The sequence below is a fragment of the Orussus abietinus genome, unplaced genomic scaffold (genome assembly GCF_000612105.2).
Source record: "Orussus abietinus isolate OABI.00-Male unplaced genomic scaffold, Oabi_2.0 scaffold6, whole genome shotgun sequence".
Lineage (NCBI taxonomy): Eukaryota > Metazoa > Arthropoda > Insecta > Hymenoptera > Orussidae > Orussus > Orussus abietinus.
The window spans coordinates 607014-634698 of NW_019396002.1; the positions used below are offsets into that span (position 1 = coordinate 607014).

At 46.1% G+C, this 27685-nt stretch overlaps 3 protein-coding genes across 12 annotated transcripts; 2 read left to right on the forward strand and 1 right to left on the reverse strand.

Annotated features, from left to right (window-relative positions):
* Positions 1-1095: 1095 nt before the first annotated feature.
* On the forward strand, positions 1096-24056 carry LOC105694159 (phosphatidylinositol 4-phosphate 5-kinase type-1 alpha). Of its 10 annotated transcripts, none has more exons than XM_012414557.2 (18): positions 1096-1498; positions 3079-3113; positions 4819-4947; positions 5385-5633; positions 5749-5901; positions 6011-6175; positions 6248-6463; positions 6570-6793; positions 6899-7034; positions 7260-7347; positions 10372-10434; positions 11875-11952; positions 12825-12878; positions 13833-14165; positions 16585-16783; positions 17221-17432; positions 18511-18611; positions 22541-24056. In XM_012414557.2, exons 1-18 carry the CDS (start codon positions 1405-1407, stop codon positions 22550-22552), a joined length of 2541 nt encoding a protein of 846 aa, XP_012269980.1. In that variant the 5' UTR covers positions 1096-1404; the 3' UTR covers positions 22553-24056. The 10 variants fall into 10 exon arrangements, with proteins under 10 accessions (XP_012269980.1, XP_012269979.1, XP_012269977.1 ...); XM_012414556.1 differs by having other exon boundaries at positions 19218-23101; XM_012414554.1 differs by having other exon boundaries at positions 19428-23101.
* Positions 14284-16527, forward strand: LOC111674333. The gene is made up of 2 exons (XM_023434267.1): positions 14284-14821; positions 14872-16527. Exon 2 carries the CDS (start codon positions 14891-14893, stop codon positions 15362-15364), a length of 474 nt encoding a protein of 157 aa, XP_023290035.1. The 5' UTR covers positions 14284-14821; positions 14872-14890; the 3' UTR covers positions 15365-16527.
* LOC105694161 (NAD kinase 2, mitochondrial) lies at positions 23406-26315 on the reverse strand. Its single transcript, XM_012414564.2, has 5 exons — positions 25721-26315; positions 25332-25655; positions 25149-25236; positions 24735-25002; positions 23406-24645 (listed from the first exon to the last, which is right to left on the reverse strand). Exons 1-5 carry the CDS (start codon positions 26038-26040, stop codon positions 24413-24415), a joined length of 1233 nt encoding a protein of 410 aa, XP_012269987.2. The 5' UTR covers positions 26041-26315; the 3' UTR covers positions 23406-24412.
* Positions 26316-27685: the final 1370 nt, after the last annotated feature.

The following is a 27685-nucleotide window of genomic DNA, read 5'->3' on the forward strand; positions in this document are numbered from 1 at the left end:
ACAACTTTTCCCTCGTCAAGACGCCCGCTGCTGATTTTACCAATTTTTGTCTCAATTAGCACATTATCCTGGGAATTAGGTTACGAGATAAAATCGAGAATGAACATTCTCTCGCGATGGTTCGACCTTTCGAAATTAATCCTGAGAGCTCTCCGTGTGTTTTGCATCCTCCAGGACCGTTTTATCCTGATTCATGAGTTTTACTCTGTACTCCGTGACTGCTTCTTGGGTCTTGCGATATTCGATGGATTGCGTGTACACTGTTAGCTGAGATTAAATTAATATTATTAGATACAATTTTAAGAAATTGCAATCCGCTATTTCAATTTTCTATATTATCTAATAGGCATAATTTCTCCCAGGATAGGTATTCGCGATGATCGGTGCGTGTAATTACAATAAATCGACACCTTAAAGCGCTGACAGAATTCGTCATTTTTAGAGGAAGGCACGCCTTAATTGTCACAACCGTGACATAACAAAAGTTGCGCTCGCAGCGGGTGTAATTACCTCGTTGTAGAAATCGCGGTAGCTGTCGACAATTCTAAAGGAGATTAAACCGATAATTCCCATGAGAAAAGCTCCCTGGATGCGTAACTTTAATTTCGTGAACGATCGTTTAAGGTCAACCATACCGATCTGGCAATAAACAGAAAATCATATTAACAATTCCCCGAAGTAGAAGAACTACGTGCATCACAAAATTCAAATATACTTGTTAATCCGGAAGGTCCCGAAGTTCACCATTTTTTAACCAAGTTTATGTCATTTCCACTGAATTTAGACGGAAGGATATGAAGGTGTCCTGCATGCCCGCTGCGATCGACTCTACAAATGTAATAGTTACTGCAATTTGTACTATTTTACTAAACATTCCGTATCAGCAGTTACAGTATTAAAAATATCAGTTCGAAATTTCCTACTTTTGCATATGAAAATTTTTGAAATATCGATAAATTCTTATTAATAGGGTATATACCAGCTCTCGCCATTGCCGACCTTCTATTTTACCGACTCGCGGAGGCTGCGCGCGCAGTTGCAGGCGCGGCCGCGAGGCGGCAGTGGGATCGCGCCAAGATGGCGGCCGGTCAATAGGCGAGAGAGAGCTCTTGTCGGTGCTTGACATCGGGTTGACATCGTGGCCCGTGGAAGCCCGTCAGTTTTCGGGCCGTGGCCGTGCTCGGGGGTGAGGATCGGCGTGGGAGCGGTCGCCAGTGGGTTCCTCGTGTTCGAGCATGTGCGGCCTGCGGCGGCCGCGCCCGGGCGGGCCGCGCTGAGAGCGGATTCCGCGGGCGCGTCTACCATGCGCGATTGTCCCAGGCGGCGGCCGCGCTGCGCCTGACGCGCCTTGATCGGACCGGGACGACGCGGCGACGAGTCACCGTCTAGCTGGGACCCCTGGAAATGGCTTCGGGGGACAACGTGGACGTCATCGAGGTCGTCGAAACGAGCCTCGCGGGCCCGGCGAGGCACGCCGAGGACGCGCCCGACGACGATGGTCAGTAAAACTCTCTCTCCATCTCCCTCGCTCTCACGCACGCGCCGTCGCTCCGTCCCTCTCGGTCTTCTCGCTTTGACAAGGAGAGTGCAGACTTAACGGGAAGAGAGGGATCGTGCAGACGGAGCTAATTTCACCAAGTTTCTACCTCCAGACTGGCGGCGACTTTAGTCAGGTTCAAGGCCCACTTGGAGATCGGTCCCTGTCAGGCCCAGACTCGACACACCCCTTCGCACCCCTGAAAAGCTCGACTTGCCACTTCGGGTGGCGAGTCTTTTCACCATTTTTTTCATATCTCTCGTGGGAATGTATGTACTACGATGTTTTATGCCCATCTACGAGGTTGTTCATTGACTGACGTACTATTAACAGTAGACGGTTTTACTGCCCAGCGAATGTGCTCAAATTGTTTGTATTTGCACCCGTCGTTACGGGGCGTATAGAATGGAGAATATTCAGTTTCACGGTAATAGCTTTGTGAACGTTAACAAGAAGTATACTCTAACTTCTATTTTTAATGCTAAATTAGTCAGAGGTTTAATTCTTGGAACTATGACTGCCTATTGGCAGAGAGGAGGTATTATGCTAATCGCTGCTTTTATTTATCTCGCGTTTTACACCGCAAATAATAAGTTATGACTCACTATCGGTGATGAAGAAAAGAGAAGTTGCCAGGACTTGTGTTTATTGAACCTAGAAAGGGCTTAGGGGAAGGGTGAGGTATTTACCTCTAACGAGGCCGTGGTCACCTGAGCCTGACAGGTCCGGAGGGTGACTCACCCTTAGGGGATTTGCAGAACTCGTGGGGGTAGAGCTACAGACTAGTATCCCTGCCTTTCCTGAAAACGAATCTATTGTGCATTATTGATCAGGCACTTCTTAAAGAATCCATTCTGAAGATAGACTTGCAAATAATTATATTAGCATTGACATTAATTTCTCCGAACAATAGCTTCCCACGCAAGCATCGCTGCGGATGGCACCGAAGAATTTCAAATATTCAACATCAACATCGAGGATCACACACTGATTAATTAAATAGCCTTGCACTCCGTTACAAACATCTTGGAGCAAACGTTACAACCACATTGCCATGTCTGATATCAGCAGAGTCAAAAGCCTTCCACTTGCTTCTGCGATAACATGCTACCAGGCAGTGATTTCCTAGTCATTCACCAGTCGATCCATCCGCATCGATATCGGATTCTCTTTTTCAACCGGGAATCGATTCGACGTAATCGCCCGAGCGAGGCAATTCGTCACGATTAACCGCCCTTGAATCTGCAGCCTTTCGGACTGCAAAGTAGCAGCGTCAGATTCAGCTTGGAACTCGCTTAGAAATATCAATAGAATGTATATTAACAAACTGAGTAAAAATCAATAGTGCCATGAATTAATGATCAAAAAATGTCCATAGTCTTCTCATAGAAGTTATTCTTGTTCATAAGAAATTAAATGTCCATCCATGCTATGCGTGGCGTAAAGAGACGCAGCGCTCAGTCGAGGCTTGTGATCTTGTCAGAGACGCTGCCGCCTCCTTGACAAAGTGTCGAAATTAATTCGTCTCCTCTATTTTGCAGATAAGTCCACGGGGGAAAAGGTCACGGCCTTCGACGTAAGTAAAGAGAGGAGAGGGAAGAAAACGGAGTGCCCGATCCTCGGGGATCTCGGATCCCGTCGAGGGTCTCGGGAGACTCGAACTCGGCGGAACCGACCGTGAACTTTCCGAGGAAGTACAGGAGGAAAGAGGGGTAATACCGTTATTGACCGATGGGCTCCTTCGGGAACGCCCGGGGTGCGTTCCCCGGCCATTGTCGCTCTCCTAAGACCTCTTGTTCTACTTTCTAATGCCGAGTCCCGGTGACAGTGCATTCTCTTTCACTGATTCCAGGTGTGTGCGTGTTCCCGGTGTCTAGAAACTCCCCGAGAGCCCTTTAGCCGAGTAAACGCGGAAATCCGAATCGCCTGGCGGATTTCTGGATCCTCGAGGTTGCCCTTAGGAAAACTGTACAAGAGTTTCGAGGATTCGAGCCACACCTTTCCAAGAACACTGATTCAGATTCGGATAATTTGGATGATTCTCATAATATTTCGCATCGTGGATTTTTCACATTTTTCAAAGTCGGTTTTGTCGCAGCCCTTGGGTATAAACGCGCGTTACATAGAGGCAAGTCAATTGACTCCTCGCACCTGTTTTCCGGTTCCTCGAAATATCTCCATTTTTTTATTCTGCCATTTTTCGCCGATTAACGGAAGAATTATGTCGAGGACCCTTACGTGCGATTATTCTCTCGTGTTTTTATGCTGCCATTGGGTATTATTGTTAAATTTATCTGGATCGTCCGGTAGATTCCTGGAAAGTTTTGTGGAAAATGCCTGACTATTTGTTGCCGTTTGGAAACTCGATTGTGAGGACAAATGTGCACTTGAAAAATAATAAGAAAATAGAAACGACACGGCGCTTCGCTTTTCCACGTAACGCTCTCTGGCGTTGCGCGCGTCCTCTTTAATAAAAGGCAACGCGCTCGCTTCCACTCGAGGTGCTCGGGGAATTTCTCTGTAGAGTTGTTGATGTACCCTGCTCTCAGCGGGAATTCAAATGCGGATGAAATCACTCCTATTATAAGACAATGATTGTACGAGCCGCGATTAAACACTGGGACGCGTCCGCGGTGACGCGTAAGTGCCGGCTGCGTACTCGGGTAATTAATGCGCTCTTTATTGATAAAACGATGCCCGTTATCAGCGGTCGAGAACGCCGAAAGTGCTCTAGGATGCCCGAACTCTATCAAAGTTACGTTAGGAAGAGTTTGGACCACCTGAGAGATACCTGAGAAATTAAAGAACCAAGCGGAGAATGTATTTTCACGTTTCAATGAATGGCACTCGGAAATTTTTGATACCAAGGGAGATAACAAGGATTCTTAAAGGGTCGTTTGAAGATCTTTCTTCCTGAAAAGATGAGGAAATGTCTGTGAGGGGTTTTCCTGCAATCGCTGAAGAGAGGCGCCAGGGGTACGTAGGGCCCACCTACCCCAGGGTGGTTTTTATGGCGTGTAGCCCTAAGCACGGCTCGACGGAAGTTGACAGCCGTGGAAGTGGCTCGTCCAATTGCATCTACGTAATTATCCCATTCAGGCGAGGAACGGTAAACGCTTGTTGAATTTTATTTCCCCGTCCGGCGCGTGATGAATCGCCTTGCGGCCACCAACGTGGAAAACGGCCGGCTCCCGGTACTTCCTCAGAGGGTTCTAGGCACTCCTGGCGGTCGGGATTCACCGAGGCTCCTGTAATTAACGCCCCTCCGTCCTGCTTTTCAGAGCTCGGCCCTTCAACATGGCGGCGGAGGACCGAAGACCCCGGTCGGGGTGTCCAGGAACAAGTCGGAGCGCGAGCGCAAGATCGGTCATCGCAGGGTCGGTGTCGGCGGCGAGATCACCTACAAAAAGGTATACCACAGTAGGTCGTTTAATCGCCGAAAAAGTAGAGGGTACAGTTAGCCACCTGTACGAGGATTCGTTATCTTCTTGCCGTGGCTTTTCACCGTATGGTGATGAGCAAAGTCTGCCTTGGCGTAGTCTTGGTATTCGCAAGATCAGCGGTACCAAGACCACCATGGAATTGATGTTGGTCCTTCATTTGCTCGTCACTGACCCTAGGCAGGGTGTCCTGGCAACTGATTTGCATGTCCTTGTCCCGGGACCCTGTCTCGGTGCCTTTTGGCATCGAGCTAAGGTACAATTTCACCGGGTAAAGCGTTGAGCCGTTCTTAATAGCCTTCTGCTTTTTAGTAAATAGGTGGTCTCAATACTCCTGGCTCATGGCGACCCTGCCCCATCGATCGAGGGCCTCTGCAGGTCGATTCATGGAGTGGCTCTACTTTCAGATACAAACTACACAAATCATGGGATCCATTCAGCTGGGGATACAACACGCGGTCGGCGGTCTCGCGAGCAAACCCGAAAGGGACCTACTCATGCAGGACTTCATGACCGTCGAGACAACGAACTTCCCCAGCGAAGGGTCCAATCACACCCCCGCCCATCACTTCTCCGAGTTTAAGTTCAAGAATTACGCTCCGATCGCATTTCGCTACTTTCGGGACCTCTTCGGCATCCAGCCTGATGACTTTTTGGTAGGCACCCTGGAAGTTTCTGTATAGAATGGAAGGATTTAGTCGTGTCGCCCTCCAGTGACGGGAGTACCAATTAATGGAAATCGAGACTTTAGACGCTTGAACTCCGTTTCAGATGTCGATGTGCAGCGCCCCTCTGCGAGAACTGTCGAATCCCGGGGCAAGTGGCAGTATTTTTTACCTGACCGAGGACGACGAGTTCATCATTAAGACTGTCCAGCATAAAGAGGGCGAATTCTTGCAGACTCTTCTGCCCGGATATTACATGGTACTGATAAGTCATCAAAACCGTATCTCTAGACCGTGACCTTATTTTGATCCGATCACTCCGGTGGTCCAGAATGGTGGAATTAATTGGATTAATCTTCTCTTTGCAGAATCTTAATCAAAATCCGCGAACGCTGCTGCCGAAGTTCTTCGGCTTGTACTGCTACCGCTGCAACAGCAAAAACGTGAGGCTGGTCGCCATGAACAATTTGTTGCCGTCGTCGGTGAAGCTGCATCAAAAGTACGATTTAAAGGGATCAACGTATAAAAGAAAAGTAAGGGGTCACGAGTGTGAGAAAGAATATAAGTTAAGAGAGACAATGTTTTAATCTCGATCGTCTCGCCAGGCGTCAAGAAGCGAGAGGTCCAAGTCTTCGCCGACGTACAAGGACCTGGACTTCATGGAACATCATCCCGAGGGCATCTTCCTCGAGGCAGACACGTACGGTGCTCTTGTAAAGACTATTCAACGAGACTGCAGGGTGCTGGAGAGTTTCAAGATCATGGACTACTCTCTTCTGGTCGGCATCCACAACCTCGACCAGGCGTCGAGGGAGAAGACAGTATGTATTCCCATCTCTTGAACATCAGATATTACATGTTTTGAGGGTATTATAAACATATGAGTGGAACTGGATGCTGGGAATAAACGGGATTCGCCATCTGAAGCAGGAACAAAGGCTCTCCGCGAGCGCCGACGAGGAGGCCGGAGAGTTGGGCTACGAGAGCGGATTCATCCAGGCCGAGAGGGATCGAGAAAGAGAGGACCGAATAGGAGCCACCGCTTTGAACAGGTCTCGTAGCATAAATCGGCAAAGACTGGTCGCTCATAGCACGGCCATGGAGAGCATTCAGGCCGAGAGCGAGCCGATCGACGAGGAAGACGACGTACCGTGAGTAGCCATCTAGGAACGGTCCCTGCTCCACCCAGGGTCGGTCTTATTAAGCATGCTGGACCTGCTCTAATTCACGAACATCTTGGACACGTGTGTTCCCAGCAGTCCGGGCGGGATCCCTGCGAGAAACGCGCGCGGCGAACGCCTCCTCCTCTTCCTGGGGATCATCGACATCCTCCAGAGCTACAGGCTTAAGAAGAAGCTCGAGCACACGTGGAAGTCCATGATCCACGATGGAGTGAGTATGACACTGATATGACGAACGCGTTGCCGTCAGACTCGAGATTCCCGTTGTCTTGGTTGATTCAATCCCCCTAGAAATTTGTACTAATCAACCATCGCCCTAGGGGCCCTAGAACGTTTTCTTTAAGCATTCCCACTTCTTGAATCTGAAGAATACGCGACCTGGAGAATGTGTCGGTAATTCGGTGAGCATTCCTGGATCTGGTTAACTGTGTTCCAGGACACCGTATCGGTGCACAGACCAGGCTTTTATGCCCAGCGATTCCAGGACTTCATGGCGAAGACCGTCTTCAAGAAGATACCGTCACGTAAGTACCACCCGAATCAACCTCTTCTTGCCAATCTGACATCCATGCTAGCTCTCAACAAGGCGCACTCGTAATAATCCGCGGTGCGACCTCTCCGCACTCGGAGGGGGTTCCTGCCGACCCCAGGATATGGGGTTGCCGATTCCTATTACCTATTTATAGACGGATGCGAGACTAAACGTCGGTCTTGTACGTTCTTTTCTATTGGACATTTTTTTTTTTTTTTCTTTTGAGAAGATCCACGCCGCGACTCAAGGGCGATTTTTTTCCGCTCACTCTTGCGGGCGGAAGAAAATCGCCCTCGACGATTCGACCCCCTTTAACGGTGGTAACCGTTTCGAAAGTAGCTCGGCAATTACCGGGGTCCTGTACCACCGATTTGTCGGGAACTCGTCACCCAGGGTGGGTGACAATTGTCCGGAGAGACCAGACCGTCCGTTGTCTCGATTGTCCGACCTTCCTCGCTAGTTAAGGCGTTACGTTTAATGACACTGTTGAGCAGTAAGCCGTAAGCTAGAGTCAATTTTTTTACTAGAGTGTCTCTTCGCGCTACGGTCTGTACATACGATTCACCTACGGGAAAGTAGCGGCGCGTCCTTCATACGCCAATCGGTATGCCAATATAAGTCATTGTTATTTTTCTAATGAGCAACGCGTCGTACGACAATTGTCCTTGGGGCATTTAAGCGGACAATCGAGCGAGGACTCGACTGTCGGCTCACTTTATACAGGTATATATGTATATACATATTTACAGCCACATATATGTACACATTTTAACCCCTTCTGTCCTGGACTCGTCCCCTCAACTGAGACTTAATTAACGCGAAATAAGTGTTAACGGTTATTTAAACGATTAACATTATTAACGTCTTTCGCATATAGTGTCTCGACATGTTCCTACGTTTATAACGCACATTTAATAGATTTAAACTCTACAATGTGATGCTCGTGATTAATTGAACCTAGTAACTTTAACGCTGGGACAGCAGAGCAGAACGGGTTAACGGGTTCCTACTTTCTTGACGACTCTTCGATCAGAGGATAGCTCCTTTTCCTGATATCGCATTTTTCTATATACATATATATATATATTTTTTATTCTCTTTTATCTACTTCAGTCGTACGTAACGCGAATAATCGGTCTCCGCCGGTTTGCCGTAGCCTGGTTGAGAGTGCCAAAATACGTTCCAAAACAGAGAAACGTCCGATTTTATTTTTTTTTTTAGCGCGTATTGCAAGTACAAAGATCGATGGTCCAGTTATCTCATCAAGCTTGTCGTCAGTTAAATCGTTTTATGTAAAATCATATATATATGTGTGTGCGTATTTATCGTCGCCGGAACATTATCTGGATCCTTACTAAATTAATTAACACTGTACACGAACATTCTCATTAATGGATCAATTGTGTTTCCGTTGGCATATTAATTTTTCATCCATCTCCCACATTTTCTTTTGTTAAGCCGGCCGATCATTTGTCCCTGCATCGGGATGTCGAGATCAGCTGATCGGGTCCGACCGATCAGCTGATCGCGACTCGTCCACGCGGTTCGCACTTTACTCGGAATGTCGATCTCCTCGGTGTCCACATTTATACACAGCTGGGTGTTTCCTATTCCGAGTATCTTCTTCCACGATATATGATTAATTTGCCGACAATGCGGATCGCGTAATGTGATGTAGCGTAGATTCCGATCATGGAGGTACGAGAGCCAACGTAGATAAAACGTGGATTTTTATCACGCGAGTGCTTCGGAGCAGTTTGATATATACATATATGAGATAGATAATATACGTACGCCGAGAGAGATAGATTTAAGTAGTTTTTACCCGAGTAAAAAAAAAAGATGAGCAATAGTTTTTAAGGACCTTTTGAGAACTCAGGATGGCGGAATTATCTTGGGATGATCTTCAATTTAATTAGGACTGCGTGTGCAGGATTACGTAGTGATTAGCGAATCGGGGACGTTAGAGGTGGGCCCACGGGTAGAAGTAGAGTACTTCTTTTTTATTTTTTATTTTTTTTCCCTCCCTATTACAAAATATTCAGCTAGTATCCGATGTGGACACCGATGTACATACATTTATATATATATATATTACAATAAACATTTTCGCTGTTTACAGCCTCGATTCATTTACGAGCCCACGTCCGAATATACACTCGCTTTTGACACTCCCACGTTCTGACGTCACTTCTTGTTTGGCCTCAACTTCGTATATACTCGATTTGTCAGTTAATAGTTACCAGCTAAAGTGCGAACTCGTAGCCTTTAATTAACGCTTATTACTCTCAGCTTGGTTTTATTAATCCCACCGTTCCTGATCCTTCGAGAATTTATAAAGCCAGCATTTCTTGTGTCACACGGGGAAAGGGTTGAAACGAATTTGTTGTTATATCTCGTTAATAATAGCGAGGAGTCAGGAGAAGTACTCGTATACTGACAGACCCCTTAACACACTTGGTACTCGATATAAGTAGACTAATCGACATTTACCTTTGACGTGAGAGCTGAGACCGAGATCAGGGTCAGAGAATGCAATATAATAAACTTGTACCGCAGTTCGTTACGTCCTTTGGAAATTTTTTCTTTTTTTTTTAATTCTTTTTTCCTCCTTTATTTCGCTTAACCCGATTCTCGCTATCTATTCCATGTTTTATTTTCCCCGTTCGGTGAAACGTTAGATTTTCCGGAAGTTCATTACCAAGTCGGATTTCTTTTGATCGGCAAATTTTGTCACGATTTAATCAATCTCTCGGTTTGATCTCCGATATTCGAGCCAAGGGTCATTTCCTTTGCACCCTTCGCTTTTGATTGCGTTATCGATTTCCAAGTCGTTCCTTGATTTGCTCCATTGAGACGTGTAATTGGAACTTGTTGACCGAGCGATTGGAATCGGTGTAACGATGTTGAGTATATTGAGGTAGCTAAATGTGACTGTTTCTGTGTCCGTGCACCCTTTCCGTGTCAACCCCCGAACCTGCTACCGAACGAAAACTCGAAAACCGAAAACGAAAAGTGGACCTGCCTGAGATTAAGGGGAACCATCGCAAATTCCGTAACCTCGTCACCAGCTACATAGGTAACTCTGTCTGTTTGCTGTCTATTTCCGTCTCTCGTTAGCTATTTCTCACGTGATCTTTCATTCTCACTGCCTGTGTGTCGTCCTCTCCTCTAACACGAAAAACCCCTCCCGTTTGAAAATCATGTCTTTCTTCTTTTTTTATTTATTTTTTTAACATTCTTTCTCGCCCCAAATTTCATTTTACCTCCTCACTGTCACCGCGAAAAAAGGAGCAACCTTTTATAACTCTACGAAATTTTTCTTTTCCTGTATCTATCCGAGAGCGAACTTTTTTCAGAGTTGGGTGTGGTTTTTCGTTTCGTTCACTTTACCACGGTATAAACGTGTTGTCTTGTGTGTATGTGTGTAATTGTGTGCTGCACTTTGATGTCACCCCCGTAAATGAATTGTCCTAGACCGTAAGTCGGGACATATTTTTCTTTTGTCCCTTATGCGCACTGATTAGTCGGTAGAAGGAAGAATAATCCTTTACCAATCTTTGTGCCTGTGTAAAAAAAAAAAAAAACCTGCGAGTATTATAGCCCACAGAACCGCCCCTGAAACCCCGTAGAGAAATACCCCTTTGAGGCATGACTATTTTGCATCGTGATTTTGTAAGAACCGTTCCAAGCATTTGAACGACATCCTGTTGTTTCCAAATTTGTTTATCTATTTGTTTTTTTTATAAGAGGATTTACCGTATTTCGATAAACATCCTCCGTATTAATTCGGGGCGTTTATGGAAATCAGCTGTTCTCTAATTTCCTCCGTTTACCCTGTTCTTCCGTAACTCGTTAATTTATATTTTTTTATTATCTTTATTTGTTTAATATATACTATCCCAAGAGTATAGAGATTAGAGAAACGTACTATAGACACAGATAGAAGCACGCCAGGTACACATTTTCGAGAGATTGTAGCCGTCTGGAATTGATAATTAATAATTAACGCGTAGAGCGAAGACGGAATTTTCAGGTGCGTTACATAGAGAGTAGATTTCTCTCGTTATTTTTTTTTTTTCCTTATGTGGATGCTGTACAGAGCACCTTAGAATCTATTTCGCGGCTTACATGGAACGTGAAAGTGAGAAAAACTCGACGATAAATATGGAAAAACGAGGTCTTGAATTATTAGCACTCAAATAGCTTCGAGAGATAGGACTTAAAAGCTTTCTATGTTGTCAGCCTGGCCATTATTAATACATATATGTGCTCCATTAAATGTCCGAGCCGTGAGGTATGTGCAACCCCGTAATCGAATTACGACACACACCCCCAATAGATAGAAAAGTACAAATCTAGAGCAACCCAGGAAGGGTTAAAGACACGTCGAGCGTACTGCCGACCCACTTCCCCCTCGATATCTCCCCCGACTTCGATTTTGACTTACAATCAGTTCCCCGATAACTGCGAATGAAGTCGAGCTCGAAATTACGGTGCCTCCTCGTTTGTGTTGCAGCCCTGAAACATTCCCCATCGAAGAGAAAAAGCATAACAAGGCCTCTGAGACCGCTAGAAGGTGACTTCGACTCCACGGGTAAGTTGTTCATCTTGCTACACTTTTAAACGGTCCACTAAAAGAAAAAAAAGGAAAAAAAAATACCTATCTCCACCGGAACGAATTTTTTCAAGCGAGATACGAAATTACCTTATAATTTATCCTTTTGACTGCGGAGCGCTCCGACGTACGGGCGAAATTCCCCAGCACGGCCAGGCGATAATGGACCAAACGGGCGTAGTCGCCTTTCGTGATCGAAGGGTTAAGTATGAGTTTCTAGGGAGTATTTTGATGTGTACATTATTTTTGTTAAGGATGTTTAGAAGATATATTTCATGGAGAGGTTGAAAAGGTTCGTTCCGAGTTCTTTTTTTGGGAGTCCCTTTAAAAATTAAAGGGACCAGATACGCGAGCCGGGCTTTAGAGAACACGCTTGGCGCTTATTTCCCGGGTTTTAATTCCCCATCCCAGCAATCCCCAGGGATAATCCGCCCAGCAGAGATCCCTGCACCATCGGGAAGATCCCCACCTCGAACACGTTCACCAAACTCCCCACTTCCGGGACCCTGGAGCAGCCTGTCGTGTGAACCCGACCCTGAAAACACCTCCTCCACCCTCCTCGGTACATCCATACATACGCTTCTCGGTTTTACGCAATTATTCTTACCATGGCTCGTCCTGGATATATACGATTTAACATTGCACTTCGATAGTCATCATCATTCCGAGCACGAGATAGAGGAAAATTGGCTCGACCTGAGATTTATTTAGGGATTATATCAATTTTTATCAATTTTTATCAATTTATATCGATTTTCGGCGGATCCTTGGCGATTGGTTCCTCTATCTCACGCCGGGATTCCTTCTTCCGGTAAATCGGTAATGGTGTATGGTGTTGTACGGTGGTCTAGCGGTGACGGCAACCGGAAGTTCGGCAATGCATGCTGCATCACCCACAAAACCCGGTGAGTCTCCTGCTATCATCATTTTCTCCCGGGTACGATGTCGAGTCGCCGACCTGTAACCGTTCCCCCGTTGCGATGCCGTTATTACGTGGTGTGGCCACGTCGCCCCATAATGGATGGATTTAGGAAGTAATAAAGTCTCGGTACATATATATGTACGAGGAACGCCCATGGATCGCGCCCTATGAAGAATATCGCGATTAAATCGCGCGCGGTAATTGGCTCCGTATTTACGCCTAAATCCACTCCGTTCATTCTGTCATTTTTTTTCCCCCCTCGATTTCCTAGTTTTCATTCGATTTGTATATCCGGTCCCTGATCGAAGCCGCGGTCGCGGAAATTGAAGACGTCGAGTGATATCCGTATAATAAGTACGAGGTGATAAGCGGCGCGACTTTGGCACATAAAATCAAAAATAATGGACACGTCCAAGTGAAACATTCGCACATTTTCGATGGATTAAAATAATCGCAATTTTACATCTTATTCGTATATACGAACCCGCATAAAAAATGTAGCGCATAAGGGTATTAACTTTCCTCTACAATTTTATAAATCTGATTAATGCAGTGCCGCTCACTGACTCGAGATCAAATACATCATTTCATTGTGAACTTTAATACCATGAATGTATGGATTTTACGGATACTTTTAACGTTATATATCGGTCAAGGAACAATGGCCAAAGTTTGCGCCGTTTATCACAGTCGCCCCCCGAGGGGCGCCACTGCTCGACCTACCCCAACGCGGAAGTTTTACGAGCGGAAGGGTCACTTTGTATCACCATAAAAGTGTTGGAAAAGGTTATGAATTGTGACGTAAAGAAATTGTTAAAAATGGGGAGGGAGGCCGGTAGCAGTGAGACGCCCCCCGGGGGTATTCCGGACCCCGAATGACCCCTGACCGAAGGCTGTGTCTCTCTTTCTCTGTCGCTTGACCATCGACCACTAACAGCGAGTCCGCCCTCACCATCGGGCCTGCCAGCGGCCCCGGGTCCGGGGGGCCCCTCGCCCCCCTCGGTCCCGATCGCCACCTCGACCCCCGTGAACCAGCCCACGGGGGGGCCGACGAGTCCGCCCGGGGTGGCGGGGGCGACCGCCCCCGTGGCCGAGCCGGGGTCGAACCTCCCCCGGGTCTATCCGGCCGTCCTGAAGGGTCGCAGCGCCGCGAGCCCCCCGAACCCGAACCTGGTCCCTTCGGGGAAGGTCCCACCCCCTGTGCCCCCAAGGGGGTCCATATCAGCCCGGGGGAAGCCCGAGGAGCACCGAGTCGCCGCTTCCGGCCGAGGTGACGCATACTCACTGCATGCCACCCTGCCGCATGCCGACCTTGACCCTGGTCTTGACCGAGGCCTTGACCGCGGTTTTAACCGCGGTTTTGACCCCGGCCTTGACCCCGACCCCCGACTGCATGATACCCGCCTCGGACCCCTCTATGCGAACCTGTGCCCGCCCCCGGGCCCCTTTTACTACGCCGACGAGTTCGAGGACGAGGAGGAGGAGTTCGTCAGCGTGGAACGGGTGGACAACTCCTACGTCATCAGGACGAGCCCCTGTCCGTTCAGGCCGGAGCGTAGAAGAAATCCTGGGAGGAAGGTAGAGCGACCCAGGACCCCCGTTGTACACCCCGAAGAGAGGGGGCACTTGGATCTTGGAGGAAATTCAGGAACTTTCAAGACTGAGCCAGGGTGGTCGCCGAAAAATCCTCAGGGGGAGGTGCAGGGGGGAATTTTGCTCCAAGAGGAGCCGGATGCTACCAGGAGGTCGCTGATGAGTCCTCGCGGCATCAGCCCTGAGAGGTCCCCGCCGGCTGCTGGGAACAGCGAGGAGACCATGAAGTTCACCTATTTCTTGAAGCCGAACCTCTTCTTGGAGAGGGCTGGAGGGAAGATGTCGAGGAAGGACAAGAAACACTCGGAGACCTATAACGAGAGGATGCGAAGGGTGAGGGATAATGCTGCTGGGTATTCCTCTACTATCTCTTTACTCGTCAGTTGTAGGCAGGCGGTTACTATGGCTGATCTCACGGATTTCAATGGGCAGGACTCCGTTCCCATCGTCGAGACCGCCGTGTGCGAGGACACCATCTTCCTCAGGAAGGTCACCCAACAGGAGGGGGGGAACGTCTGCACCAAGAGGTCCGAGTTCCTCAGGGAAGAGGGAGGTCTCGTCACCTCGATTTACGCATCCGAGAGGGAGATCAGGAGACACTGTCGCAGGACCAGGAGAATGGCCTTCAAGAATAAAAGAGTCGTCCCTGTGCCCGCGATGATGAGGAGCGCCTCGGATGTCAGAGTCCTTGACTTCTCATCCGGAATGGTCGACCTTAGGACGCATCTTGACACGAGGTCCTTGGACCGGTTGACGCTGGTCAGGATGGACCAATTCGAGAGGGTCGAGGACTTCGACCATGAAGAGAACGACGAGCCGCAAAATGACGTCCTCGAGACTCCGATCAATTTTCAGGACCTTCGGGCGGGAATTTGATGGCTCTTGGAAATGATTTACTAAGGAGTAATGAGAATTCTTCGTCGTCGACGGTCCTTTTCGCCGAGGGACCGGAGATGATTCTATTACCCCCAGGATTATCCAGTGGGACTATTCAATCTATGAAATATGGATACTGCGGAGGAAAGTTGAAAGGATATGCCGAGAAGAGATTTGAGAAAGGGAAATTAACGGCTGAGAATATCTCCCCTCCCCCCCGAATTGCGATACCAAGAAATAATGTCCCGAAATTGTCGGTGTAGTTGCGAGGATGCGGAAGCGAACACTGCCTTGATTGTTCCTTGTTGCATGGCTACGAACACTCGGAGGGTGTCAAATCAAGTATTCTTGAACTTGATTGACAATGATTCCGTAATACCTAGCTCTGGATTCTAATTTTGGGATTAAATTACAGAAATCGTGTAATCTTTAATTAGTTCGAAGAGTGCCTTTTTTGACACGCCCCGGATTCGAACACTCGTATGTAATAGTGATACATGTTGCATCTCATCATGCGGTATCATGCCACTCTCTCTCTCTCTCTCTCTGCTTGACATTCCTAAAACCGAAAAGCTGGTGAAGAAATTCGCCAAAAATCTGCTTCTCGCTGTTCTCGTTTCCCGAGTTCCTCCTGCATGATCTGACGAGCAATCCCAAGATTAATGAGAATCTCGGGAAAAAAAAAAAGAAGAATCCCTATCATGCATGCGTGCAATTTACTTGTCCCCACTAGCGACGATATGAAAGTGACGATATATTGTCTAGGACGTTTTCAAGGTCTGTTTCAATAAAGTGCCTATCACGGAGAAATTTCCGTCGAGGTCGTTAGCCAACTGTCTGGTAGAACAATTCCTGCACTCGTAACGTAGATCATTATTTAATTATATGCCTTTCGACTGTAAATTAACGCCTTTGGACCTGACAAGAGATTTAAGAAAAGAAAACCGGTGGCAAGATGCACCAGGTCTGTGCACCGTCCCTGACCTACCCTGGGCCTCGAATCCCGGGGGTGGAAATTAGATTGCATTTCAAGTGCGGTGCCGTCTTTCTTTTTCTTTTTTCGTTTGTTTCCCCGGCTTTTAAGGAATTCTATTCGCTACTTCCGGCCGGCGACCTCCGCCAGAACTTCGAGTCCCGCTTATGTCCCTCGTAGAGCGTCGCGACTTTGTTTTTTTTTTTACCGAGAGTAATTAGAGCTAATTGTAGTGCGCTTTTTGTAGGTGGCACCCTTCCCTCCGCCTGCTCCACCCCGCCCCCGCCCTTTGACGATGCAGTCCGCTCGAACGACCAGACCCTGGCTTCCGGTGTTCATCTTCAACAAGGAACCACCACGATCCTGACCAGCGGTTCCATCCACACCAAGCAGAACAGGATCGTCCATCACGTCACCCTGACCAAGACCTACCACGATACCGTGAGGTGAGTAAAAACGGTTCCTTAAAATTAGAATAAATTCCTAGAAGCACCAGTACGTTGTAAAGACATGTACTTTAATTATTATACAAACGACAGGATAATAACATCCTTGATATCAACTACTCGGCACCTATAGTTTTCAATGTATTAGGTGCGCAAATAATTTCGATGCCTTTTAATTCAATTTTTAATTTTCCTTCATATTAAGAATTTCTCCTACCCCATTGAATTTTTGAGGCGCTGCAAAAAGGCGGCATGTATTTTTTTTTCTTTTCCCTAAATAAATGTTAGGTTGACGTAGAAAGAAAAAAATTGGCATGTAAATGAGCGCCGAATTAATTAGGTCAATTAATCTGAAAAAATCTATCTAATCTGAAAAAAATATATCAGCATGGGCGGTGATAAGAATGCGTAATATAATTATTTCAATACTTTCCCAGCATATCGGACGTGCATTTGGAGAGCAGCGGGAGCGGAAGCGGAAGCGGAGGTAGAGAAACGAAGTCTTCGTTGAGCGTAGAGAGTGGAGGGAGCAGCAGGGGTGGAGGTGGCCTCACCTGGACACCCCCCACGGGAAGCGTAGAAGGCTCGACGCCGACCTGGACCGAGGGAACCCCCTCCTTCACGGAGAGCTCCAGCAGCGGGGACATCGGTAAGTTCCTGCAGGCGCTCCACATTTACTACAAAACGTAAAGGAGTCTCTAGACCGACTCCCGAGAACCTCCCCTGGAACGGTGGTGCCCACTTTGTAATACTTTTCTACATAAAAATTGAGATATCCAGAATTAGACAGATAAACGTAGTCTCGAGGTAGCACACTTAGAGGGACCCAGAAGTCGCGTGCCAATCGACTGAATTTCCGCTAGCTGCCTTTCATCGCCACCTCGTCGTCCGTTTCCTAGATGTAGTCTCTAGGACGAGGCCCTCCTCGATTTTAGAAAACCGTCCGGGGGCCTCGAGACATGGTGGAACCAGTGCCTGGACCTAACGCCATTGTCTATGTTGTAGATCGTAATGTTGAACGGGGTCCCATGAGTGTCGAAACGTGGAGGACGGTCCGTTCCTCGGGTACGAAGGAGGCCTGCCGTTAATACCAGGGTAACGAATCATCTAACCAGGACTCGACCGTCTCCCCCAGTCTGGTGGACCACGCAAAAAAGCTCAGAAGGGCAGACGGTCGGATAAAATGTAGAATTTCTAATTACTAATCCCGTTGACCCTCTCTTGGCGGCAGAGCCTCCTTCGTTATCAGTCTTGGCTCCTTGTTGTTTTTTTTTCTTTTTTTATTTTAAATTCTCGTAGAAGGAAAAAGAAAATAGAAATGAGAGAAAGAGAGATTTTCCTCCTAGTCCTGTCTAGCTCGACGATGGAAGCTATGTCAACCGTGATTTATATACTTACGATATACACTTATATATGTGCGCTCGCGCGACAATAAATCATTAATGCGAAGACACGGAGGTATTCTTTAACACCTCGATTGGACCCTCTGCAAGCTCCTCGGAGCTCTCTTCGGCATCTCAGAACCTCTCTCGCCTTCGAAGGTAGCTCGTATGGCACACCTCTGGCACTCTAATCACGCTTATCACGAGACTCGCGGTAAACTCTCACCCTGTAATTATCTAATATTATGTAGATAGACCATTTTCTCGTCGGCTTTTGTTATCGTTGTGGAGGAGCGATCTCGCGTACGGAATCAATTGTCATCGATTACCGGTGGTTATTTCTAGGTTGCCCGACGACGCCCATCAGGAGCGGCCAACGCGAGGACGAGGGCAGTCGGATTGCAGCCACCGTCGAAGAGGCCCTGGCCAGCCTGACTACCGAAATGGTAAGTCCCGTATAATGGCGAATCCGAGGAATGGAGAAACAGAGAAATCGGAGGAAGTAAGAAAACCGGAAGGGACGAGACTGGAACGGGTCTCTCTCTCTTTCTCTCTCTTTCTCCTGTCGGGCCCCTCAAGCCGAAGAGGCGACTGTCGCCCTGGGGGTGAACCGATATCTTTAGTCATCACCTGCGTCAATTGAACAAGTACACAATTAAGCATCTGAAAAATCAATTCAACGCCAATCATTAAAGTATACAACGCGCGACTACGGAAAAGAAGCAGGAATAATTTCACAATTAATCATGCAAGTTAGAGTACTGTTTCTTTTTTCTTTTCTTCTCGGTGTACAATGTTAAGACATATGCATAGACACGTAAAATACTTACGGTAAGAATTTCTTTGCCAATCAAAGTACATCCTAATAAGGAAATCCTTATTATTACTCACTCCATACTTTGCATCGATACCAAGCGAGGGACGGGGTGGAAAAGTACTCGGTATGGAGGTAAATGTATCGAGTGGATGCTAGTAGATACTTGTATCGGTTCATCCCTGTCTCGCCCCCTCAGCAGGCCCATCTATTCCTGTGTATGTTCTCGTTGAACCAGGAATCGCTGCGGCGCGAGTGAACGAGGGGGCAGAGGAACGAAAAGGTAGAACCTCGAGGTCCGAAATGGTCGACACCATGAAGAGCGACCTCGCCGGTCTTTAGCATGACCTTACACGGAGAGGACTCGTCTCACCTAATCGCTGGGAAGATGGCCTTGATTTTGTTTTAACTCCTCTCTTCTTCTTTTTTTTTTTATTCTATTCCCCAGCACCGATCCGTGCGTGTCAGTGATCTATGATCAGTGGTGCAGGACTCCGTATCAAAATGGGGAATGGGGCGTTCGACCCTTATCAGTCCTCGCGTTGTTCCTTATCGATACTTAACGATCGTACTTAGCGCTCGATCGGCGATCGCCGCTGCATATCCGCGAATACATCGAGTTATCGTGTTATATATACATATATCCTTATATCGTAATAATCTTCCATGTATATACCGATTGTGTGCGTGAGAGAGAGAGGGAGAGAGAGACTGCGAAGTAAGAGCGAGGAAGAGAGAAACACAGGTTAAATCGGAAATCCTTCACCGAGCGATCGTTTCCCTGGGAACGGACAAATCTTTTTTAGAATTTGGCCTAATCACCTTATCATTCGAGGCCTGAAAAATCCTTAAAAAATTGTTCAATGCAAAATTCAAATCGTGTCATTGATCGAATTCGCGGGAATTCAGGACCCTACCTTTTGGGACTTATTTGAGGGTCGATTTTGATTACGAAAGAAATGTAGAGAAAATAAAAGAAAAAAATATATATATATAAATTGTTCCTAGGGGATGATCTCTTGGATTTTGTGGATTTCGAGGGTCAGGTGGAGCTGTCGAGGTGACAGTCGATCGGCAGGGAATTTCTCTAGGTCGATGTTTATTATTACGAGGAGCGATATTTAGAGGTGCGGCTAGTTTAGCGAGTTTAGCGAGAACGTGCGTTTCGGTGTCGTTGCTTAATGCTGTAACTATAAACTAGGAGCACGAGGAGGCGTGTAAATAGTGGTTGAAAAGGACGGTGAGGAGGAAAATGGAGAAAAAAAAAAGAAAAAGAAGAGATAAAGGTCCGACGAAAGGAACCTTCCTCGTCGAGGCCGAGCACCGTTCGCGTTGTACCTATGTGTCTTACCTTCTGTCTGTCTCTGTCCTCTGTAAACTGTATACATATTACGCAATACTTCTCCGTGTGTATCGTAACGAGGAGCTGTGTACCATATAGGCTCGGATCGGGAGGAATTACGAAGTTAAATTATACGAAGTTGATATGGCGCGTCCTAGGCGAATCTTAGGAGATAGCTCGATAATTGGACGCGCTGATTAGGCGTCGTCGTAGTTGTGCCGATGATAAGTCGGGAGATAGAGGTAACGAGGGAACGAGGGACTAGCGTGGACGTTTTGACATGCCAAAATGTTGTTCATTCGTGTTACTCGAGATTTAGGTACGGCGAGTCCTGGGCGTTTGCCATTTAATTGCGCCGGAGGACTGTGCGATTTTATATTTCAATAATTTTACGCCGCATCCCGGTAATCGGAACTCGTTATGATTTACAGAAAACTGACGATAGATTGGTCTGTACGAATTAAATCGGGATTTTCGAATTTATACATCCGACGTCGGAATTATTAAGTGGTACTGGACAAGTGTCGTTGAATTTTTTATCGCCTCGAATGACAATTGACGATTTGTCGTCCGCGATTTAATGGCAGATGCAAGGAGACTTCGTCCGAATTAGGATCGTTAAATACGACGAGCAATTCCGCGCCGAAAGGAGATATTCATTTAAAAGAATAATAATTAAACTAGGCCGAGAGGCCGCTTCTGGGGACCCTTTGTCGGCACGTCGTTCGCCGATCTATCGATGCCAATAGTGATCGATTGATCCGGCATCGCGAGATCCCCGAGGCGCTACATATATATATCGCTGGTTATCGTAAACGACAGATTTTCTACTCGAGCGAGGAATTGATAGCACTAATCAGGGCTCGACGATCGCATTTTTCTGTCAATTCTTCGGGGATTCATTTTCGTTGATAATTTTTTTTCCCCCCTTTTTTTATTACTCTAGGAACTTATCAAGTGATCGACTTCGTCTCGAAAATCCCTAGATGGCCCGGAATATCGTTTGCATGGCCACTCGTTTAATCTATAGATTTTTTACTCGAAGAAGGAATTGACGTCAGCTGCGTGACATTCCTTCCGCATTTCTTAATTGCATTAATTATTTTTTTTTCACCGATTTTCGCGCTCGATTAAATAACACTCGCTCGCCATTCGGCATCTCGATCTTCTTCGCGTTGCACGATTTTTTTGGGAGCATGGACGGAATTTGAATTTCGTTAAAAGAATAACTATTTGTATATAAAGACATGCCGGGGTTCACTTTAATTTCCCTCCACCGAACTTGCCAAGTTTTGCACCGCTTTTAATAGCGCACGTCGTGGATGTTTATTTTTTTTCTTTCTTCTCTTTTCTTTTTTTTTTATTCTTTTTTAATATTTCTATTTCTTTCCCATTCGTCTCTTCCTTTCTCGGGTTCTTCTTCGAGGTGCGCGCCGGGGCGAGCGAAGCGAGGGTCAAGAAAATGTGCTTTAATTAGACTTTAAGAGCATTGCGACATTGTTGCGTTCAATCCGCGTTTAACGACGTAAGTCCAATGCGGCTTCGAGTCTGGCTGCGCAGTATTAATTAATTAATTAACGAGGACTCAGGATTGTTTCCGTGCGATTCCTCGAGATGACCTCGCGAGGACGAGTTTCGCCACCTCCCCGAAATCTATATATATATACACACACACACACATACATTGCTATTATTTAAATAAAGTATCATTAATTATTGTAATCGCAAAGTCTCGGCGTCACTAAAGTAGCTTCCCGAGGCACTTATCTTTCACTAACCGAGCTTCCGCTAATTCCTAACTATTCTTTATCTTTCTCTCTGTCTCTCTCTCTTTTCTTTCTACCACTTCCGAGGGGCACGCTGCGAATTTGTTTAATAACTATCTCGGTGTAAATATTCCGGGGGAATGAATTTCAGAACGGGCCGACGAAACGAGGGAATCGAGAAAAGGCTCGGTCGGTCGCGTGAATCTTAATCTTATGTTTATTATTTTATTTTATTTTATTAAGATTCCAAGGTCGTGGGGAGTTTGGTTGACGGAAGATGTGCCACTTGTTATCTTTACTTTGGCAATCCGGAATCAGGACTGTTATCTCGGTGGTGTTGTTGATAATTCTAGCGACTTGTCGGTCCACTTATTTTTTCTTTTTTCGGGGCGATTTAATTTCCGACTTCTTTGATAAGGTATCATCCTATTTATTTCATTTCCACCCTTTCAGACCCATCTGTAGCGAGCGGAAGACGTGTTAGGGTAAAGCGAAAAATGACAACGGGACGAGAGATCACGGTCGGTGCGCAAGTGGAGCAATTAGGCCCCCGATACGCGGTCGATATGTAAGTTCTCTCACGGTGTAAGTACATTTTCTCGAAGAGGGGACTCCCACAGAAATGGGGGAAGCCCGCGGTCCATTCTAAGAAGGGAATCACCGGAAAAGATCTCAGTAGTCTCTACCATTACTTTCGGAGAAGAAATCCGTCTGCCGGGCCGAGTGCACCCTTAACTTAATTGCCTCGATTTTACCCTGCAATTATTTATAATCCCACTTCCGACGCGTTTCGGCGGTAGAAAAAAGAAACCACGGGAAACGTGTCGGGAATGTGCGGAGGAGGAAGACGTCGAGAGGGAGAGGTCGGCTATTTTTTATAACAAATCAAAACTTAAAAATACATCCAATCGTGAAGTATTCCTGTACGTCCTTAATGTTAAAACCTAGCTGTAGGATCAATTAATTAATTTTATTAAGCCGTAATAAATTGGTCCCGTAAAAAATGAGTGGCCTCTCCCTTAGACAAGACTTCGGCGAAGACTGCTCGTTCGGTCCTCAAGCTCGTTTTAGTCGGACAAACTCGCGTTATCTTTTCTTTTTCTTTTTCTTTTTTCCTGGAGAACCGAACAGGGAGACAGAACACGCGACCGCAATTGTCGAGGGAAAAGAATCGATCCAAGTTTCTCAATTGTTTAGGAATATTTTTCTACAACGAAATGTCGTTAGACGGGTAGCTAAGTACACGGGTAGTTAGCGATTGGCACCTATTAGCGAAATCTTTTCGAGTAATTAATGAAATTGTCGTATCGATTTCTTGTTTTCTTTTTTTTTTTTTCATATACATATATTTTTCTCACGCAATTGCGGTTCAATTAATTTTCACATCGCACGGTTCCGAGCATTTAGCGGGTTACGTAGTTATTTATTTTATTAAGAGTCGAGGATTCGAACTGACGCGAGATTATCCGCATTTAAGGAGTGTACATGAACTCGTAAGATATATGTATGATAAGGTTTAAATTAGGAAGGCGATGAGAGAGGTTGAGACGCGCATTTTGGGAAGTAGTTACTGCCTTTGATCTGACTTTTAGTTCTGTACGTATTTAGCTGGAATTTTCCCGGGGAAAGGTCTCGAGATTTTAGGACATGTCACTCCATGATAGGCCAATTTATCACTTCGCTGTATATACTTATACATTACGCGTTTAAATGGCCGATAAGAATGCAAGGATTTAAAAAGTAAAAACGAGGAGATTTGAAAGAAAGAAAAAATCGCGCAGAGCCCCGAGAGAGAGTTTCGAGACGCCTCGGCAGTCCGTTGTGTTTGTCACTTTGTACATATTAGGTGAAATTTAATTCGCATAATTACGCTATGTAGGCAATCGTAAACGTGCATTCTCGGCGCCCCGTTTCGCGGCCGAGGGAAATCTTGTAACATTGTCGATCAATAAATTATTGTTATAACATACTCGTTGAGGCGATCAGCTGATTTGCGCTACCCAAGTAGACGTTAAGAACGGCTGGTAAATCCTTTAACACGGAAAATTAGAAATATAAATCTAGAAGGAAAAAGAATAGGCATATATTCGACGGCGTACAAAGTTGCCTCCAGCGTTCTCCAAATGTTTACAATAATCGCTGATTAACCATCGATCGTCTTGATATAATGTATAAAGCTAGCGACCGCTACGGTACAAAATTGAGGGAATTCGCTTTCTCATGACTTTACTCGAAAGTATCTATGTATCGGTAGAATTATCGGAATAATCGAGTGGAGTCGAAAGGAGTTCGGGTTTTCTTCGGGTAGAATCCCTGGGGAGCTTTTCACTCCGGCAGAATGATGCTTCTGAGGGCGTCTTCAGGGTCACTCTCTAGGATAGCTAATGAACCGTTGTTGAAGGGAATTCCTGTGCAGCCATCGAGCACCAGATCGGTGTCATTTGACTGCGACCGAAGGGTCAAAGTGCGACAAAATCCACGACGCTGAAGAAAACCCATCTTCGGAGCATTCTTCGGGATGATCATGTCCCTGACGGAATAAGACAGTCTGGAGTCTTCTGTAAAGGATGCTTTGTAATCGGATGTGTTTAACAATTTTCAGGAGAGTTTTGGATTTTTCTTTTTTTTTTTTTTCAAACCAACATACCGGGGGAAAAGCGCAAGCTTTCGTTGAAAGCCTCGCAGACTCTCCGGGCCTCTTCATCGGTGAACACTCCACCCGGGTCGGCCAATGTCAAGATCTCTTTGACGACTTGAGGAGTCAAGCGATTGATCGCTGTATGCCATGATGTCGACCCAGTCCCGGTGGACAGACAAATTCCGGAACTCTTCACCTTGAGGAACTTGTCGTCGTCTTCGTCCACCTTCACCAGGAGAGTACTTGCCCTTGCGGGTAGTGACTCACCAATGAACACCTTGAAAGGAATGCAAAATGAAGGACTGTCTCGAAAATCTTAGTGCATAATTAATGTTACATGGTGTACACTTTGTTATTTATTATTTACCTTCCAGTGTAACATTAATTATACACCAACCTGATTTAATCAAAGCGTTTCAGCACCTCATTTAGAGCCAGCCAAGGTAATCGTCTCTCATTTGGCAGTTTTGCGTCTTTAGTCGGTTTGACTTCTCCGCTGTCAACTTCGATCCTGAAATAAAACTCGACTACGGTTATAAATATACTATTAAATTTACTTTGCATGGATAATTAAATATGTTAATGAACTGAATATCTTTTCAGTGCCTTTCGGGACCAGCAACTCGACTCTGCTTGTGGACATGGAACGCTTCGCCCCAGATGTTGTCACCCTGGAGCTTTATTCTTATCCTATTCCGCAGGAGGTATTTAAATTGCCCATTCCGCAGCCTATAGAATATCTCTGGCACATTCTGACTGTACTTTGGATGGAGCATTAAAAATCCTTCCGAAGAGCCTGGGTCCGGATTGATACCCACTATTGGCTTCTTGCTGTTGAAGATCAAGTTCGATGCCAAGAGGAACGTGCCATCCCCTCCGATGGGGAAAATTAAATCAGCCCAGTCGAACTGAGACTGTTTAACCTGTGTTCTAAATGATTAACCCAATTTATTATGTTAAAGCTCCCTTTCGAAGAGAGTTATATATTATCTTACCTGTTGGAAACATTATACTCCACATTAAGCTCCTTCAGGGCTTTTGTAGTATATTGCACAGCAAGCTGAATGGCATTGTAACTTGCAAGCATCGCATCGTAATCACTGCCTCGCTCTAAAATCTTCATTTTTAACGTACACTCGTCCAGATGGGGGGCTCGCATTTTCTCGAATTCGTATCTGGACATTTTAGCGAGAACCAGGACACGCTTTGGAGCAAAGCTTGATTCGCTTCGCAAAACCACTCGCAGCTGATTGCACACGCTCCATGGGGGCTGCAGTAACTGCAACGTACCTAGGAAAAGGTTATCTCCATTCATCTACATCCTCACAAGATTATCCTTCACCTTTCCTCTACACCAGAGGACGAAGTATCGCAAAGAAATCTCCACACCGGTAGGCAGGAAAAATCAGGGAAGTCATGGACTCGGAGACTGTTTTTATTACCAATTCATTCCAAGGCTAATATCGCGAGCATTTCCAGAAATCATTTTAATGACGTTACACGTCGAATAAAAAATGAGTAAAGCTTCAATTTAATTAATTCTACGTAAAATCTATACAGAGACGAGTGGATCGTAGGCAGCTGCGGAGAACATAATTACACAAGTGTCTACATTCGTATTTTCAGTTACATCGTTATAGACTTAATTACAATTATCGTCAATGGGTACAAAGTGCGCTCGAGTTGCAATTGTTTGATAACCGGTGAATTTTTACAGATCAATATGTAAAATTGTACGTCCACAAATCTAGGCGTAATGCCTTACATTACCGTCGGAGTTTTAGTTTCTCGAAATTGGGACAGCTGGCAGCGCTGTCCCTAGCCATATCTAGCAACACAATCTGTACGCAGAAGTGCGTCTCATCTAGTCTACATACAGAGCAGTGTCGGTAAGCGTAGGTAAGCCACCACCGTCAACTGCCGCATGGTATNTCTCTCTCTCTCTCTCTCTCTCTCTCTCTCTCTCTCTCTCTCTCTCTCTCTCTCTCTCTCTCTCTCTCCCTCTCTCTCTCTCTCTCCCTCTCACCCTCTCACCCTCTCACCCTCTCACCCTCTCACACTCTCTCTCGTTCTCTCTTTCTCTCTCGGCTATGCTCTCCCCCTTTCGTTACCTTTAATCAATACCGTTATCGGATATCGTTAATCGTTTATTGTTATTTATCCTATTATCATCGTCGTGTTACGCTATATAATATATATGTTCATACCGTAAGATCGACGTTTAAAAACTAAAATCCGTATAAAAAGCGTCGTTATCCGTACTAACAATGTAACTGTGTGTATGTGTGTGTGTCCGTGTTAACGTGTACTATTTAAATAAAAATTGGGTATCTTAAAAAATTATTCGTTTCCTCTCTCGCCGCTATGTGTGTGAGTGTGTGTGAGTGTGTGTGTGTGTGTGTAGGGTGTGCACGATATCTCGCCGTCCTCTTATCGGACGCGTCGCAGTGTCCGATAACGGAGAAAAGTGGGTCGCGCTATTCGTGAATCGCACTCTACGCAACGCCATTGCTCGTTGAACCGCAGTTGCATAGCTCGATAATGGACAGGTCGTCTAATTTCGGGCCGATCCGTTATCATTCGACCGGACGCGCCGCGAAGATGCACGCACCCGTTCGCAACTCTAAAGCTGTCCCGAAGCTGCGCGGCGATTTCGTTAAAGCGATCCTTATCGAGAATAATTGTACGCGAAATCTCGATCCGTCTACCTTCGCGACGTTTAACCGAAAACCATCGTAAAAGTCCGCCAAACGTCGTAAAAGTAGCCATCGAGTACCGCTAATCATTCTCCGACAGGCTCTTGCTCCGGTATCTATCGCTTATAAACCCTTATCATCACTTATCATCGCTACGACTACTGTGGACTCGAGGCTCGCCGTCACCGAGAATAATTTACATCGATTACATATAAAAGAAGGGCCTCGCTTTGCACCACTCGGGGTGCAATTCTCGGAATTTGC

What these genes read in the sequence shown, in the direction of transcription:
- LOC105694159 (XM_012414554.1), top strand. Translation starts at nt 1,405, where the DNA reads ATGGCTTCGGGGGACAACGTGGACGTCATCGAGGTCGTCGAAACGAGC. An exon ending in AAAAGGTCACGGCCTTCGAC is followed by an intron (nt 3,114 to 4,818) that starts GTAAGTAAAGAG and finishes CCTGCTTTTCAG; the next exon opens with AGCTCGGCCCTTCAACATGG. An exon ending in AGTCCATGATCCACGATGGA is followed by an intron (nt 7,035 to 7,259) that starts GTGAGTATGACA and finishes ACTGTGTTCCAG; the next exon opens with GACACCGTATCGGTGCACAG.
- LOC105694161 (XM_012414564.2), bottom strand. Translation starts at nt 26,040, where the DNA reads ATGAATGGAGATAACCTTTTCCTAGGTACGTTGCAGTTACTGCAGCCC. An exon ending in CGAGTTGCTGGTCCCGAAAG is followed by an intron (nt 25,237 to 25,331) that starts GCACTGAAAAGA and finishes GTTTTATTTCAG; the next exon opens with GATCGAAGTTGACAGCGGAG. An exon ending in AAGCTTGCGCTTTTCCCCCG is followed by an intron (nt 24,646 to 24,734) that starts GTATGTTGGTTT and finishes CATCCTTTACAG; the next exon opens with AAGACTCCAGACTGTCTTAT.
- LOC111674333 (XM_023434267.1), top strand. Translation starts at nt 14,891, where the DNA reads ATGGCTGATCTCACGGATTTCAATGGGCAGGACTCCGTTCCCATCGTC.